Genomic DNA, 16,397 nt, shown 5'->3' with positions numbered 1-16,397 from the left:
TTTATATTTAACGCACTATTGCACAAAAAATAAAAAAAACAAAAGAGTAAATGTTAGGAAGTTTATTTGATTTTAAATTTAAGGATACATTTTTGAAATAGAATGGAATGGAACGAAAATCCCGGAAAACGGTCATACAGATCTAGCATATTAATACGGACGAAATACGAACAAACGCCTGGCAGCCCTGGGAAATTACAGTTCAGTGGCAAAGTGACAAGCAAAAATACGAAAATGGTTCTGGAGAGTACTATGATATGGTAAATGATTGGTTTTTAGCCAACACAAAGCTATTTTGCTAGTTTTGTCGTATTGTACTTGATGGCGCACTTCCAGGTACTCATAATTCGTGTTTTCACAGCTTTGATAACAGCGACTACCAGCGCAATGGAGACTATTTTCCCACCCGTCTGAACGTCCAGAAAGATGGCATCAATCTTGTCTGTCTCACCAAACTGCGGTCCAATCCTGAGAACAATGTCGGCCTGATGACATTGTCCAAGTAAGTATGGAGCTTCCGTAACTCGCCCTTATACTCATGGTTACCATTAATTATTCACCAGCACCGTGGAAGTGCTGGCCACGCTTACCAGCGATGTGGGCCGGATCTTTTCGAAGATGCATCTCATCCAGCCAAAAGGCGAAATAAACCTCTTGACAGGAATCCGCATTGCCCACTTGGTGCTGAAGCATCGCCAGGGAAAGAACCACAAGATGCGCATTGTGGTCTTTGTGGGATCGCCCATCAATCACGAGGAAGGGGATTTGGTAAAGCAGGCCAAGCGCCTTAAGAAGGAGAAGGTCAACGTGGATATTGTCAGCTTTGGCGATCATGGCAACAACAACGAGACGCTTACCGCATTCATCAACGCGCTGAACGGAAAGGACGGCACTGGCTCCCATTTGGTCAGTGTGCCACGGGGATCCGCCCTGTCGGATGCTTTGCTCTCGTCACCTATCATCCAGGGCGAGGATGGCTTGGGCGGAGCTGGACTGGGCGGCAACGTTTTTGAATTTGGTGTAGATCCCAACGAGGACCCGGAACTGGCTCTAGCCTTGCGTGTGTCCATGGAGGAGCAGCGCCAGCGCCAGGAAAGCGAGCAGCGGCGCGCCAACCCTGATGGAACAGCACCGACTGGAGGCGATGCTGGCGGCGGAGGCGGTGGCTCAGGCTCAGGACCTGGCAATGTCGAAAGTGCAGGAGCCGACAACGAGGCCAACACCGAGGAGGCCATGCTGCAGCGCGCTTTGGCCCTGTCTACTGAAACACCCGAGGACAACTTGCCGGACTTTGCCAACATGACTGAGGAGGAACAGATCGCCTTCGCCATGCAGATGTCCATGCAGGATGCACCCGACGACACGGTCACCCAGCAAGCGAAGCGCCCAAAGACGGACGAGGCCAATGCCCCCATGGACGTGGACGAGGACTATTCGGAGGTGATCGGGGATCCGGCCTTCTTGCAGAGCGTGCTGGAGAACCTGCCCGGGGTTGATCCCCAGTCGGAGGCAGTACGCGACGCTGTCGGTTCGCTGAACAAGGACAAGGACAAAAAGGGCGACGGCAAGGACTCGCAGAAAAAGTAAAACGCATCTATGATTATATCTTATAAGCTCGTTTAAAGCATTTGTATGCCCATTAAAATCATTTGTAGCCCCTTTAAAATTATGCTTCAAGTGAAAATATATAAACAAATACACATGAAATGCCACTGACTAAATTAATTTGTCGACTTCGGATATAATGCAAAAATTGAGTCTGACTCGCCGAAAGTATTTTATCTAATGCATTTAGATTTGATATAGACATGGGGTTAGCTTCTGGACAATTATTATCGATTTAATAACTTTCGAGGGAATATTTATCGATGTAATTTTATAACTATCACAATTGGTCAAAAAAGGTTGACCCAAAGTTAAATGGATAGAAGAAAAAATCGAAAAGCAGGTGAACTAGGAAGCTGGCTTTTTACCTATTGTTTTTATAGTTTCTATAGTTTTTGCATCATGACTAGTTGCTGATCTAGACACTTAATAGACAAGGTAAAGCACAACATAACACAATAATAACGTAATTAATTTGTGTTTCAATCCATTATAGTTTATTTCCCTATCTCAAGGGCCCTATTTACGTATTGACACTCTTTACTTTACATTGGTATTAACTATGTGGGGTGACGAATGCAGATTACTTTTCGCCCTTGTAGTCCCGGATGTGGTAGAGCACCCAGGCGGGGATGAACAAGGAAGCAGCGCAAAAGCCGCCACCCAGGATCACCTTCTCCTGCAAAACAAAATTGGATTTTAGTATTTGGTAATTGGGAGGAATGTGGGTTTCGGAGACATCCTCGTTATGCAACCAGCAAAAACTTACGGCGGTGGAGACGTGCTGGGTTGGGGGTCCGGAAACCACCGACTGGCAACGGCTCTGCATGGCGCTACGGATAGTAGGGACCAGGAGGCGGGCAGCACTGTTTTGGAACATTTTCACAATCTTCTTCGGAAAATTCGTAGGCGAAAATTAATGCTGTAAGGTTAGAATGCTTCTTCTTAACGATTTGACATTCACTAGAGATGGTAATAGTCCCGCGATTTTCACCGTGACACGAAAAGCAATCGCTGTTGTTTAGTACAAATTAGGGTTTTCCCTATGCTTTATATTTGCTTAAGTTATAACTTTCTGAAAGTAAAGTTTTTTCACTTATTTTTAGTTTTCGAATATCATAATAAAAGTACAAAGATAAATAAAAGAAAAAGAAGGTTCTGAAAGTTAAAAATATTTTATTCGATATTGAGCAGGAACCGTTTATGATTTTTATGAATAAAAAATACAAATACTCGTTATTGGAAATTTGTATTTAGTTATATTTAGTTATATTGTTAGTCTACAGAATGTGTACAAACAGATCATATTGTTTCGCACTTCGAAAATTTAAGGGATCAAAAATTAAATATTCTTCTGAGAATGTAAGTATAGTTTTTTTGATGATACAAAATAATAATTTGCAGCCAAATTAAACAAAAAGTCACACAATTTAAATTGAAGAAAACGCGAAACGCAGTGGAAAAAATTCACCAGGGCGTTTCAGGGTGACCATTTTAAGTCTTTGGATATCAACGATAGGCGCCGAGGGTCCCACTGATGCATTGTCCCATGTTCCATGTCCGTCATGTGATATTCGTTGCTCGAGAAAAAGTTTCGTGATCGCGTTGTCCACTTTTTATTTTTTATTTTGCCCTAAAACACTTCGTGTCGATCCTTTTAGCCTGCAAAATGGTTTCCGAGTGGGTGCCCCCGATCGTCATCACCAGCATTTGGGCCTTTATTGGCATTATCTGCCCCTTTTTCGCCCGAGGTCCCAATAGGGGGTAAGGTGTTTACTTAACTTTAAGGAAACGGCCACTAACTAATTTGATTTTTTCAGGGTGACTCAATGCTGCCTGATGCTCACCGCAGCAACGTGCTGGCTATTGTAAGTACTAATTAACTTTCTGGTTGGGTGGATTAATTAACATAATCCTGAGACTTATCTATGACGTTTTCCATTGCAGCTGGCTGTGCTGTTACATGACGCAGCTGAACCCGCTGATCGGACCCAAACTAAGCATGAACGAGATCATGATCATGGCCCGCGAGTGGGGCAATGAAATCAAAAACACTATGGATGTCGCCGTCTAATCATAATGTATTCATTTCACATGTTTTGTTATTGTTTCTTTACCCTGGATGCTCTTGCATTCTGTATTATTAATTTCAACTTAATGTTCGAAGCATAAAGTAAATTGTAGGAGAGATTAATCTTTCGACAAACCCGTTATAGAAAATCATAGAGAAACAACATATTTGTAAATTTAGTACGTGCAAAAGTATGATGTTAACCTTGACTTTTGGCCAAGCATTCCCAATCAACCGAGTGTCTTAAAAAAAGATTGAAACTTGTAATAAAGTAAATTTACACTTAATGCTAAAAGTGTTCAACTAAATACATATGATTGTTATTCAGAAGTTTGTTTTTTATTCATTAATCAAAAAACTATTGGGTTTTTTTTTAAAAAGTACTTTTGTAAAATTCTGTAGCTGAAAGGACTCCATCTTTAGCAGGTGATACTGTGTCAATGGTTAAAGTTTGAAGCATATTTTGAGGCGCGGTCCACTATGAAATGTACGGGGCCATTATATCCCCTTATCTATTAAGTCGGGGAAATTTTTATTCTACCCATATATGACCGTATTAAATCTTGTTTAGGTACAATCGAACTGAAATTTGTATATCGACTTACCTGGTGATAAAGATAAGTATGCAGTCGCAAATGACTTCGTTCTTTATATCTGGATCGAATTTTTCAATGCAACAAATATCTTTGTTTAAATACATTTTTGTTTTAAGAGTAAAAAAAACTTTACGAGTTCAGAAGTTGGTGACGCAGTGTATTTTGAAACTAATTTAATTAGTTTTAATAATACCCTTGGAAATCTTCATTTTTTTCGATAAAAGATTTCAAAATCTGGTGGTATATGAAACATAATCATTGTAAAGGAAATAATAGAAAACATTTCGGTAATAAGTTATTTATTTAGTAACTACGCAGTATGTATACATCACTTTGAATAAATGATGACTAATATATAATATTCCTATATGCATTGTTATATTATTACATTATCGAAATGTTTATTTACAGTTTTTTTTACTAATAAAATGTACAATTTGCTTTAAAAGTTCATACAAAAATTTAATATTTATTTTAAACAAATAAACGAAAGCCAAGAATTGGAAATTAGGAATTTTAAATTAAAAGTGAAACAGAAAGAAAAGTTTAAAACAATGGCATATCAACAAGAAGCGTTTGACTAATATTTACAGACAACCCCGTAACATTCGACAACTTTTTACTTAAAATCTACCTCCAGATCCACGTCCTCACACTCGAGCCAATTATATTGCCGAGAACATAGAGTAGAGCTGTTAGTATGGCTTGTCAAAGGTGCATGAAGCAAAACAGTTAGCGCAGTTATGTGTTTGCGGAGCTAGTGGATGTCGGATTCGATGAGGACGGTGCTGCTTGAGCTGCCAAATTAGTTGGAAGCTGTGCGGCAGCTGTAGAATAGTAAGCTGCAGTCGCTGGAACGTTTGTGCTAATAGCTGAAAAAATCATAAAAGTTTAATTTGTTATTTTCTAACATGATCAAAATAACCTACATTGGCGCAGTGCCTTTTGAAACTTTTCGTATTCCACATAATGCTTAAGACGCAGCTCGTCCTCTTCGATGAGTTGTCTCTGACGCAACAACAACAGGCGTTGGTGCTGGTTAGTGCCCAAGCGCGTGTTGCACAACTGGTTGACCAACGAGTCTAAATTGTGCTTTATATCCTGCAGAAAACAAAGATTCTAGAAAACCCCAAATAATTAAATAATATATGGATAAATCTTACGGATTGTATATCGCTTGGTAATAAGTGTGGATGCGTAGCTGCTAAAGACACTGGCTCTTCGGCAACTGCATGGATAATACATTAATAAGAAAATTAATGACATAGTATAATCAACAAAAATTGTTGCTATAGAAGTTATCGGCTTGCGAACGTTGATTATAAGAATAATTAGCTTTACATATTGCTTACCTTCACCAGACGATGCGTTAAAAATCGGTTGCATAACGTGTTGCATGGGCTGTGCAGGCTGCTGGGATGCCATCAGAGGTGACTGTTGCAACAAATGATTAGGGACAGCGCCTTGGAAGTTTTGTGGCGCAGCCACACGAGCTCCAGTCTGCTGGCCGTACATTCCCGGCACACTTTGTTGCTGCATGTGTGATTGCATTTGCATCTGATGCTGTTGTTGCGAGATCATTTGCTGCTGAGCCGACATAGTCTGCATAGGAGGAAGCTGATGCGGTATTGCCTGGGCCATGCTCACCACTTGGGGCGGAAGCGAGTGAAGTTGGTTGGGCTGCGTCTGAATGAATTGATGCTGGGGATGAGTCTGCTGTGTCCCAGACAAGTTAAATTGCTGCGATCCCTGCTGGGATCCCTGCTGTTGTTGCTGCTGCATCAGGATCTGCTGCTGTTGTTGCGACATTAGAGGCATTTGATTCTGCTGCTGCGGCTGCATCGACTGCATCGGCATGGATTGTTGTGGTGGCTGCTGCTGGAGACTGTTGACCATGGGTGGATGCCCATTGAGTGGCGTCTGCTGAGGCTGTTGTGGCATATTGGGATGCACAAGCTGCTGCTGTTGTTGTTGTAGATTAGACATTTGTTGTATGTGGGTCCCATTCTGATTAATTACTTGGGGAACCACAATGCACTGACTTCCTGTTGCACTCGTAGAAGTGGAGGCTCCACCAGGCAACTGGTGGATCTGCTGAGGCTGTTGATAAATCAACTGTATTCCGTTAATGGCCAGCGGAACATTTTGAATGGGCGAGCTGATGACTTCGGTTGGAGTATTGACGACACTGCCGTTCGGCACTGAATTGTTGGTCTGCACCTGGCCTCCAGCGCCTGCCACTTGTAGGTCGATTTTCAATTGCCCTTGTGCAGGTTCCTCCACACCGGTTGAATTTTTCTGCTCTTGCACACGACTGACACTGAACCGCGAAATTTTACGGGCACTCGGATTCACGACCTCTTCAATTTGCTTAGGTACAACCGACAATGTGGCCGGACCAGACTGTAAACGGAAAAAGTTTGAAATAAGTACATTTTTGGATAAAGATAAGACAGGTCTGCTTTCTTGAATCTTACCTCTTCTGCGTTTTCGGTATTTCGCAAAGCCGCCAATTTCTTTTCCAAATCTGCTATTGAGTTCTGATTAAGTGATCCATTACTGGGATTTCTTTGCGGCGGTTCACTGTTGTTGGTCGAAATGGATGTGGTCGATGGTTTTTCCAAGCTAGGCTGCTTAGACAGTTGCTTCTCGTGGCCCGTGCCTATGGTAATTGCAACTGATGCTTCAGTTGGAGTAAGATCCGAATTACTGATCGTCCCTTCAAGATTAGTGGCAGTGTGCAAGTGCACATCAGAGCCCATGCTGTTGTCGATGGAAGTGCGCCGTGAATTGTAGACGGAGGAACCAGAGCCCCTGGCGGATGTCAAAGCTGCAGTGGGAGTATTCTGACCCACTGAGGGTGCGGATGCTCCTCCTCCGTTATTTGACTTGTTTATCTAAGATTAGTAAAAATTATATATTTAATATATCAAATATTTTTACAAATATTTTTAAATGACAAAAAAATCAAGGTCTCGTTAAGTTAAAATTACTAATTTTGTTGTAGTAAAAAACCAATAACAAAATCAGACTTTTTAAGATTTTATCTCAGCAATATTAAATACTAAAAAAGGTAGCATGCTTACCTCTTGAGGTTGTCCAGAAGTAGCCTTGAGTGAAGACATGGCAGGGGAGGCCTGGTGAGGAGCTCTGTTATTGATGGAGGCCACTACAGCGGAGGCAAAAGCGTGGGCGTGAGTTATATTCTCCAGTTCTATCTTTAACTGCTCCAGAGTGTTGGCCGCGCCGGTTCCCTGGGCTCCCACTGCCTGGGCGGATTTATCTTTCGACTTATCTGCTTCTACCGCATTGGATGGCTGAGGGTCATCCGAAGGCTCCGATGCGGCTTTATTAGGCATGTCAAAGGTTATTTTTACAGCGGTCAAGTCGTCGAGGCTTCTAGTATGCTTCAAGTCCTCCTGAATCTCCTGTATGTTACGATTCAAGGGCAGATTCAGGCTCCGAGGAGCCCCTCCGCCGGCCGACTCCAAAAGCTTTTGCATTCTGGCGATAGCAAGGGAGCAAGGCTTTTGATGCACATTCAGTGACTTGTCCTTGCCATCGTCGAAAGGTGGTTCCGGACCAGTTGGAGTTATGTTGCTGTCGGGCATATAGTCAATAGACAGCGAAGTGTATTCCGAGGCTGTGCTTGTCTTGCGAGATACGGATCCAGATCCGATGGTCACGTCATTGCTGCTATTAGGCGCATCCCTCGATGCGGTTGATGAGGAAGACATGGTCGAAGTGGTTGTGGGTGGAGTTCCAACATTCAACTGCGGCTCTTGCGGATTCGATAAGTTGGACCTAGCTTCGAAAGTTAAATTGGGGTTCAATGGCTCAGCGCCTCCTCCGCCGGAAGGCAGAGTTTCAACACCATGGATAGTGGGTTCAAACATCTTTGTAATGTCGCTGGCGGTTTCATCCCGCTAGAATAAGTTAGTTACACGTGAGTTGAAGTAATCAATCAAATTTACCAGTGCGTATACATTATTATTTCAAATAAAAATGTATAAAAAGTGAAATTAAAATAAGTAAGAAAATAAATTAGGTCCACTTTTTATTATAAAAGGATTATATATAAAAGCTTTTAAAAATAAGATATAGAGAAGTTCGTCCTAATATTTGGCTTCTTGGCATACAGTTAATATCAAAGGAGTTGATAAAAATGAAAGATATTTCCAAAACCAACAGCAGTTCGTTAGCTTTATTTGCTGACATCTTGTTGGGATCTCTTTCAAGATAGAAAACAAACAAATATATACATTTGGTTTTGCAAAATGGGACAAGAACAGAAGCTAACTTCGTCAATCCGAAGTTTTGAATACCGCTGTATTCATATTGAAAATGGATGACAGCGTACACTGCGCAAATATACATATGACACATATCGTATATATTCAACTCAAGGGATGAATTCGAAAAAAAAACAAAAAACATACGCATAATACTTCGTCGAAATCAGCAAAATTTTGCTAATTTTACCCGCTCCTATAACAGCTAAAGAATACGGTCGCCGATCAGCAAGATTTTTTAACATGGTCGTTTACTCATAAAAAATAAAGTTTAGAAAGTTATATGTTGATAGCTTATAACTGCACGAATAAACTTCGTAAACTGATTAAAAAAAACGGACACGGAAATTCAGTTGGGTTTTTTAAGAAAATAGATGTGGCATTAAATCATTAAAACTAACTTTGACTATAAATTAAATTATAATAAAATCTTCAATATAAGTAATTTTCTGAAATAGTCTAAGAATAAAAGGAAAATCCTCATAAGTAAAGAAACAGTTTAGCTAGGAAAAAAATAAGTGTTTACATAAGCCCAGTGCGCTCAACACTTACAGATCTATGTCTTTGGTGTGACCTAAACGTGGAACGCTGTCGAGTTAGAGACGCGTGTCGGACCTGCTTTGTTATAGTAGGGATAGACAATCAAAAAACATGGATTTTGTGATATGGATATTAAAATCGCTTAGTTAAGTATTTTACGAAATCGTTTTTGCATCATTTTCTTAAAATCGGTCGAGATTTTTCCGAGGAAAAGGAAGAAGGCTGAATCAATTAGCGGTGAAAGCTCAATGGAAATTTCTTATCGTCATTAAAAGCATATCTCAGAAATGAACAAATATATTTATATTTGTGAAAAATTATTCTTGATGCTTGGTGAACAATTTAATTTTTGCTAAAAGATTGGACTACTTAAACTAATTTCGATCGGGGTAAAAATGGGTTGTGAAAATTGTTCACCAATTAGGACATACGAAAGTAGGTCATTAAATATTCTGCTATTCAATATAAAGATCGTTAATTCTCTCACGAGATCGGTGAATCATTTTATTCATTAGTGTTTGTTCATCCAACAAACAGTATCCATTTCTGCGTTTTAAGAACCCTAAGGTCTTGTAAGAATAGTCTTCATTGAGTAAGAAAGAAATTTCTGTGGAAATAATTTTGGAATAGCGATGTACCTTTTCTATATTGCGGCGATAATTAGTCGGTATAGGGATTTGATTGGGATTCTGTTTGACTTGGTCAACAATTTCATTGATCATTTCCACAAAAACTGTACTTTGGCAATTAGAAAGCAAATCTTGGGCGATCTGAAAAGCAAAATAGTTTGTGATTGAGATTGAGTGTTGCTTAAATCAAGAAATTGTCTTACCAATTTATTGGCAATTTCAACTGGATTTACATCTCCTATGTCGAATTTGAATGTAATCGTTTTGAGTTTGTTTTCCATGTGGCAATTTATGACGCTGCCCTCGTCCACACTGGTAACACTTAGTTTGGGAATTCTATCGTTGCCGCTCCGGTTGGAACGCCTTGGTTTCTGGGAACGTGTTGCTGTGCCTTGTTGTTTCTGCTGCTTTTCCGCATCTACAGATGTCTGAGTTTCTGCTTTGGGTGGACCTTCGAGATTTGTTTGGGCGCTATTAACAGGCACACTTTCCGATGCAACAGTGAGTTCTTGGTGAACCTGGATTGGCTGCGGATTATCCTGTTGGATAGGGACTTGCGAAGAAATCTGTGTGTGTTGTTCTGGTTGAGGCTGCTGTTGTTGGGGCTGTTGCTGCTGTTGTTGGGGCTGTTGCTGCTGAACCACGGGAGCCAGTTGTGGCTGCGGTTGTGGTTGCTGTTGGACCAAAGGCTGCTGATGCTGGATCAAGGGTTGGTGCTGCTGCTGGTTTATCGGTTGCTGTGGTTGTTGCTGCTGGGGCGGCTGGCTGTGCAGGAGCTGTTGCAATTGCTGCTCCAAAGGCATGGACAACTGGATGGGTTGCTGTGTGGGTTGTGGCACAAATAGTTGTTGCTGTGGTTGTACGGCCGAAAATCCCGTATGCTGCTGCTGTTGCGGATCACCAAGTGGCACTTGCGGAGGCTGCTGGCTGTACGACTGCGGCAATGATTGCTGCATTGCAGGGGCTACTGAAGTTGGTGGCACTTGCATCTGAACTGGGATCTGCATAGGTTGCTGAATTTGCTGCGATGCAATCACCTGCGATCCTGATATTATTTGCTGTTGAGGCATAACCTGCCCGTATTGTTGCACGAATTGTTGCTGCTGCTGGAGTTGCTGTTGTTGGATTTGCTGTTGCTGTTGGATTTGCTGTTGCTGCTGCTGTTGGATTTGCTGTTGCTGCTGCTGTTGGATTTGGTGTTGCTGCTGTTGTTGAAGTTGCTGCTGTTGAAGCTGCTGCTGCTGGAGTTGCTGTAGCTGATGTTGGGCCAGTTGCTGCTGCAATATCTGCTGTTGGTGCGAAACCGCCGCCTGTTGTTGCTGCTGCTGTAAGATCTGTTGCTGAATTTGAAGTGGCTGCGATATCTGTTGCTGCTGGCCTGCCTGCTGCATCGCGTAAGCCTGCTGTTGCTGTGCAAGTTGATTGGGATGCATGGAAACCGGCACCTGTGGCTGCTGCTGCTGAAAATATTGCTGGGCCTGCTGTTGAGCCATTTGCTGCTGCTGTGCCAGGTCCGGTGTTTGCACGTTGGTCTGCATTAGCTGCTGCAGTTGCTGCTGCAAGGGAATCTGGTGGCTCTTTTGTTGATCTGCAAGTGGTTGTTGTTGCTGTTGTGGTTGCTGCTCGTGTTGTTGTGGGGGCAAAACAGTTTGTGGCTGTTGTTGCGTTGGCAAAACAGTTTGTTGTTGTTGTTGCGGGGCCACTTGCTGCACTTGAACTTGCTGGGGCATTTGCTGCATCATTTGTGGCTGCTGCTGCTGTTGATTGACTTGCTGTTGCGGCACCATCTGATGATTGACGGTTGGTACAGCAATGGGTTGCTGCTGTTGCATCTGCTGACTGCCCGTCGGTGAGATGACCTGGTTGTTGGTCATCTCCTGCATCGTCGGGTTCGAGTTTTGATATGAGGCCAGCTGAGGCGGTTGGATGTAGTGCACGGTTGGCTTCTGTTGCATGGGAATGGCCGGTGAGGCAATAGCCTGCGGCTGCACCGAGATCAACTGGGTAACGGCCACAGGAGCTGGGACCTGAACAGACTGCTGGATGCCACTGTTCGGGATAGACGTATTCGAGCGTATTGGCAGTTGCTGCGGCTCGACGCTGTTCGTGGAGAGAGCCAGGCTAGTTTCCGAATCAGTGTTTAGTAGATCATATTTGAGCTGCAGGCGCTGATTCCATTTTACGCCATCCTCCTCGTCTTCGGACTCCTCCTCTTCTTCCTCATCTTCATCGACGTTGGTCGGCAAACTCTCGCGTTGCTTTTGCAACGCTAGTTTTTCCAGACGCGACTTCTCGTTCTGCAGCTTTATCTGAGTTTGACGCTGGGCACGTTCCTTAAGCAACGACACAACTTGCACCTTCAAAAGTCGAGCAACTGCGCGAGAATCATCCTCCGATATAATATTTTCTTTCATCATTTCCTGCGCAATCTGCTCATACTCGTCGTGCTGGATGTTGTACTCAAACTGGATCGCCTCATTTTCCTTATGGCGGGACGAGCGCTTCTTGGGGTCCATAAAACGCAACCGAAACTCAATGATGCTGATGCTAGGATCCGAAAGGAACTGTTCCGAAGCAGTGGGCTCCACGCGTATGCCGATGTCCTCGTCGAAGAACTCCGATTCCAGAAGCTCATTGCAGCTGGGCCGATCCTCCTTCTTTAGTTCAATGCACCGTTCGATGATGTCGCGCACGTTGGGATCCTCCACCTTGGCCAGCGCTGCTGGTTTAATGCCCGAGATCACCTTCTTGTAGATCTGAGCCGGACCCTTGCACTCACTATATGGATATTCGGAGATGGCCATCTCCAACATACACATGCCGAAGGCATATACGTCCACTGACTCGTCATAATGCTCCTCGTACATTTCCGGGGCCATGAACTCCGGCGTACCAATCACAGATTTCGCGTGGGAGCGGTTTTTCAACGTTGCCAGGCCCAAGTCGCCGATTTTAACACTACCAGTGGTGCCAGTTATAAAAATATTATCACATTTCAAATCACGATGAATTATAGGAAATTGACGAGTATGCAGGAAGTTGAGGCCTTTCAGGATCTGACGACACCATGACTTCAATACCTTTGGGTGTATTTTCTTGAATCGTTTCAAATAGCTGTAAGTTAATAAGAGGTTGTATTTCCGAACAATGCAAACTAAAGCCATATATACTCTTACGATTTCAAAGTTCCAGATAACATTAGTTCGGTGACTAGTACTATATTCTTCTTGCGGCCAATGGGAAACTCCCAATACGTATAGAACCGCACAATGTTTGGGTGCTGAAGTTTTTTCAGCATATCTGCCTCCTCCCGGAATCTGGTGCGTTCACTTTTCTTCACTTGCTTGTCCTATAAAAATAAAGATATAGGAACCTTCAAAAATAATCAAGTTTACTATGCTTATTTAAATTATGTCGACCCAAATACATTTAAAAAAAGATTTTACAAGAATTAATAATAATTAGAATTATATATATTATTTAAAGGATTGCCTAATTCATTTTCCAACTCACCAGTAATTCGCACCAGGCAACTGGAACACCCGTCAACGTGTCCAGGCCACGATAGACCGTTTTAAAGGAACCGCGTCCGACCTCCTTGTCGTACTTAAAGAAACGTCCGCACGGGGACATGGCCACTGGGTCATCGTCCTCATCGCTCTTGCTCTTGGTGATCGATGTGGCCGACGAGGTGGTGGACACCGTCGTCGTGGAGGGCAGCAGGGATGCGGATGCATCCGTGGAGAACCCGGTGATAGTTGCTTCCTCTACGCTAACCTCGGCGCTCTCCGACTTCTTGGCTATATCGTCGATGCTCTTTGGCTGCTTTTCGCTCTGGATTTCTGTTTCGTCCTTCTCCTCGACCTGAAAGCCAACGCGCTTGACGCCGCTGGAGTGCTTGGTGGAGGACTTCAATGGCACATCGTCTTCAGTCTTTTCGATTGTAAGACTCCGTGACGCTTCGGTAATAATGTTGTCGATGATGCCGGCCACCTGATGGGCGGTGGCATCCGTGGCATTCGAACGGGTAGGCGTGCGGAACTGCTCCTCCAGGTGCTCCGCCTCGCGGGACAGCATCTCGATGTTGTCATCATAGTCGCGCGGAAACTCCGTCTCGAGCTCAACGAACTGCAGCGGATTGGTGTTTCTGCCCGACTGCTCCACATTTTTGCGCACAAATCGAATGTTTTGCACGAAGTTTGCAGTCAGGGTCGTGGGCGTGGTCTTGGACGAGTGCAGCGGCGCCTGCTGCTTAATCAGCGGCTCAATCACCGTGTCTGAGGAGGACTTCCTGGCCTCCATTTTCTTGGTGTCTGAGACTACCGCTTGCGACGTATTTTTAGCCGACTTGTCTTTTTTTGAATTGCCCGAAGCTAGACCAGCTTTCTGGTGGCTCTTGGCATCTGCAGGCTCTGTTTTGACGTCCATTTTGTCCTCATTGTGTTCTCTGCGCTGGTTGTCTAGAGAGCAAAGCACCTCTACATCGGTTGTTTGCTGTTCCTTTAGAGCGCCGTTGTTGTTATCGTTGACTTTCGGTACGTTGACTTCGATTTTTGGGCTCACCGTCGTCTTACCGGAAAGGGAGTTACTGGAAAAGCGTCGCAGGACACGCACAAAAAGGTTACTTTTGCTGGAAGCCGGTGGTGTATGCGTGGTGTGCAGCGTGGGCAGAGAAGAAGCTGGCTCGATGGGTGATGATTGGATCGATGTGGTGCTACTGGTGCTCGTGTGTGCAGAAAGTGCGTCCTGCTTTCGATTGGGCTTTCTGCTCAGTGTGTCTTTTAGTTTTGATGTCGGGTTCGGCTTTTGCCTAGAGGAGGCAGACCTATTAAGCGAACGGTGTCCCGACTTTTGTATATTAGCTCCCTGCACAATTTGCTCCTCGCTAGAAATGGAGGTATTCCTAAAAGAACAACGGATGTAAAAGTTGATTAGATTTTTGTACTGGTAAATACTTAAGGCAAGTGCGCGATAATTCTCGGTAAATTTCCTTCAACTGTTTATAAACAATCAATATTAGTAATAAGGCGGTTTCATCTTACGAGTTTTTTTTTACCGGCTTCGATATGCTAAAGGCTCAAAGCGATAGCTTTTATTATTAATTGTAATAATTACAATTTAAAAACACAAATTTCTCGAATTTTTTATCCTGTACATATGCATATATGTTGGAATAATTGGCCTTAAAGACTTCCACCAAAATGTTTTGAAATTAATTAAAGGAAAATTTTAATGTAGTTAGTTTGGGTTCTGTGACACTTCCGAATAAGCTTGAAATACAGATATTTACTTTGTTTATGTTACTAAAGAAGCAATATATGTTTGCAAACTTACCTTGGCGATGACTTGGAAAAATTTAATTTTTTTTTTGGTAATTTTAACGTATATATGCCACACGAATTGGCCTAGGAAGACACTTTAAGCTTGGAACCCTCAGATGTTTTTAATTTGGTTAGAAGTCAAGAAGTAATACTTAAACCACCTTTTCAATTAATTAATATATAATTTCTGTGACACCTAATTAAAAACTTGAAATCGCTTTTTTGCAGGACGTTCGAAACTTGAACTTTCATACGCCATCGAAATAGCTCGAGATTCACCCCATTTATGGTAGTACGAAATCTCTATATGATTTAAACCTACCTTTGAGGTTGCGTGGTGCAGGAGGTAGTACCATCTTCGCTGATGGCGCTTCCCTTCCGAGCACGGTTCGCAGGTACGACCTCTTGTTGTCGTACAAAGTCGCAGAGGGTTTGTCCAATTTTGCAAGATTTTCAGCAGCAGACCACCACGTTTAATCTGGAACGAGAGGGGATAAGGGGGCGGATCAGAACTGGAGGGTATGGGATCCAAGGTTAAATTCCGCCAGTGCTTGGGGAAACCGGCCTGCTTTCAGCGGAGGGGGTGGCAGAGGCACGGGTACGGACAGAGGCAGAGGCAGGTGGGGTGACCGTTCCACCCACTTTTGTTTGTTGCTGGGTGCCGCCGTCTTAAATATCGCTTACAGCTGGCTGGAAGCACCGCCGTCTCCTGGAGGCCGCGGTGTACGCTTTCCATGAATCACTAGTTTCGATTGCACTACGTTCGTCACTTGCTCTGCTCTTCGTTTTGTTCTGTTCTGTCGCGAGGGATATGTGCGTATGTGCGGTACGCTGGCTATACATACATATTTATGTACATTTGATTCGGGGCAGGAAGCATATGCAACGGCTATGATGTCATGGTTCCGCACCGCTCCGCTTCTTCGGAAGTCCTCCGCTCGACGGGATCGGGATGGGGACTAGGGCTCGCACTGCGACTGTCCGACCGTTCGCATCGAGGTTTTCAATTTGTGATTGTGGTGTTCAAAGGTAATTCGAGTTAGCAAGTTTTCATATTACAACACAGCGGATTTGCCAGGCTTCCGGGGGAATCTGTCGCCGCCTCAAGGGGGGTAAATTGCATTGGACGCGGGCGAGAGTCAACGAAAAATCAAAGTATTTCGCTTTAAATTCCCTTTACTTTCACAACGAAAAATCAAAGTATTGTGTTCGTGATATATCGATAGTGCGTTATTGTTACACAAGTGTTATCGGCGGTGCTGCCACCTTGTTTGCGGATGTCAGTATGCCTGATATACATGACGACACTTAACAGATATGTTAACTGTCCGTAAATTAGTAAT

At 43.4% G+C, this 16,397-nt stretch overlaps 4 protein-coding genes across 4 annotated transcripts; 2 read left to right on the top strand and 2 right to left on the bottom strand.

Moving 5' to 3' along the window:
* Window positions 1-166: 166 nt before the first annotated feature.
* Window positions 167-1,707, top strand: LOC108045158 (26S proteasome non-ATPase regulatory subunit 4). The gene is made up of 3 exons (XM_017124383.2): window positions 167-260; window positions 362-502; window positions 564-1,707. Exons 1-3 carry the CDS (start codon window positions 235-237, stop codon window positions 1,585-1,587), a joined length of 1,191 nt encoding a protein of 396 aa, XP_016979872.1. The 5' UTR covers window positions 167-234; the 3' UTR covers window positions 1,588-1,707.
* A 372-nt stretch (window positions 1,708-2,079) lies between these two features.
* On the bottom strand, window positions 2,080-2,585 carry LOC108045159. The gene is made up of 2 exons (XM_017124384.1): window positions 2,375-2,585; window positions 2,080-2,284 (listed from the first exon to the last, which is right to left on the bottom strand). The coding sequence occupies exons 1-2, from the start codon at window positions 2,483-2,485 to the stop codon at window positions 2,189-2,191; spliced, it is 207 nt and encodes a 68-aa protein (XP_016979873.1). The 5' UTR covers window positions 2,486-2,585; the 3' UTR covers window positions 2,080-2,188.
* Window positions 2,586-3,152: 567 nt separating this feature from the next.
* Window positions 3,153-4,006, top strand: LOC108045142 (V-type proton ATPase subunit e). The gene is made up of 3 exons (XM_017124363.2): window positions 3,153-3,369; window positions 3,426-3,473; window positions 3,553-4,006. The coding sequence occupies exons 1-3, from the start codon at window positions 3,275-3,277 to the stop codon at window positions 3,677-3,679; spliced, it is 270 nt and encodes an 89-aa protein (XP_016979852.1). The 5' UTR covers window positions 3,153-3,274; the 3' UTR covers window positions 3,680-4,006.
* Window positions 4,007-4,554: 548 nt separating this feature from the next.
* LOC108045141 (serine/threonine-protein kinase WNK) lies at window positions 4,555-15,498 on the bottom strand. Its single transcript, XM_017124362.2, has 11 exons — window positions 15,377-15,498; window positions 13,247-14,636; window positions 12,910-13,082; window positions 9,937-12,847; window positions 9,743-9,874; window positions 7,359-8,198; window positions 6,750-7,169; window positions 5,625-6,675; window positions 5,436-5,500; window positions 5,202-5,373; window positions 4,555-5,144 (listed from the first exon to the last, which is right to left on the bottom strand). Exons 2-11 carry the CDS (start codon window positions 14,159-14,161, stop codon window positions 5,014-5,016), a joined length of 6,810 nt encoding a protein of 2,269 aa, XP_016979851.1. The 5' UTR covers window positions 14,162-14,636; window positions 15,377-15,498; the 3' UTR covers window positions 4,555-5,013.
* Window positions 15,499-16,397: the final 899 nt, after the last annotated feature.

Source organism: Drosophila rhopaloa, unplaced genomic scaffold (genome assembly GCF_018152115.1).
Source record: "Drosophila rhopaloa isolate 14029-0021.01 unplaced genomic scaffold, ASM1815211v1 contig_47, whole genome shotgun sequence".
Taxonomy (NCBI): Eukaryota; Metazoa; Arthropoda; class Insecta; order Diptera; family Drosophilidae; genus Drosophila; species Drosophila rhopaloa.
Note: the sequence above shows the minus strand (reverse complement) of the source record. Positions and strands in the feature narration are given on the sequence as shown.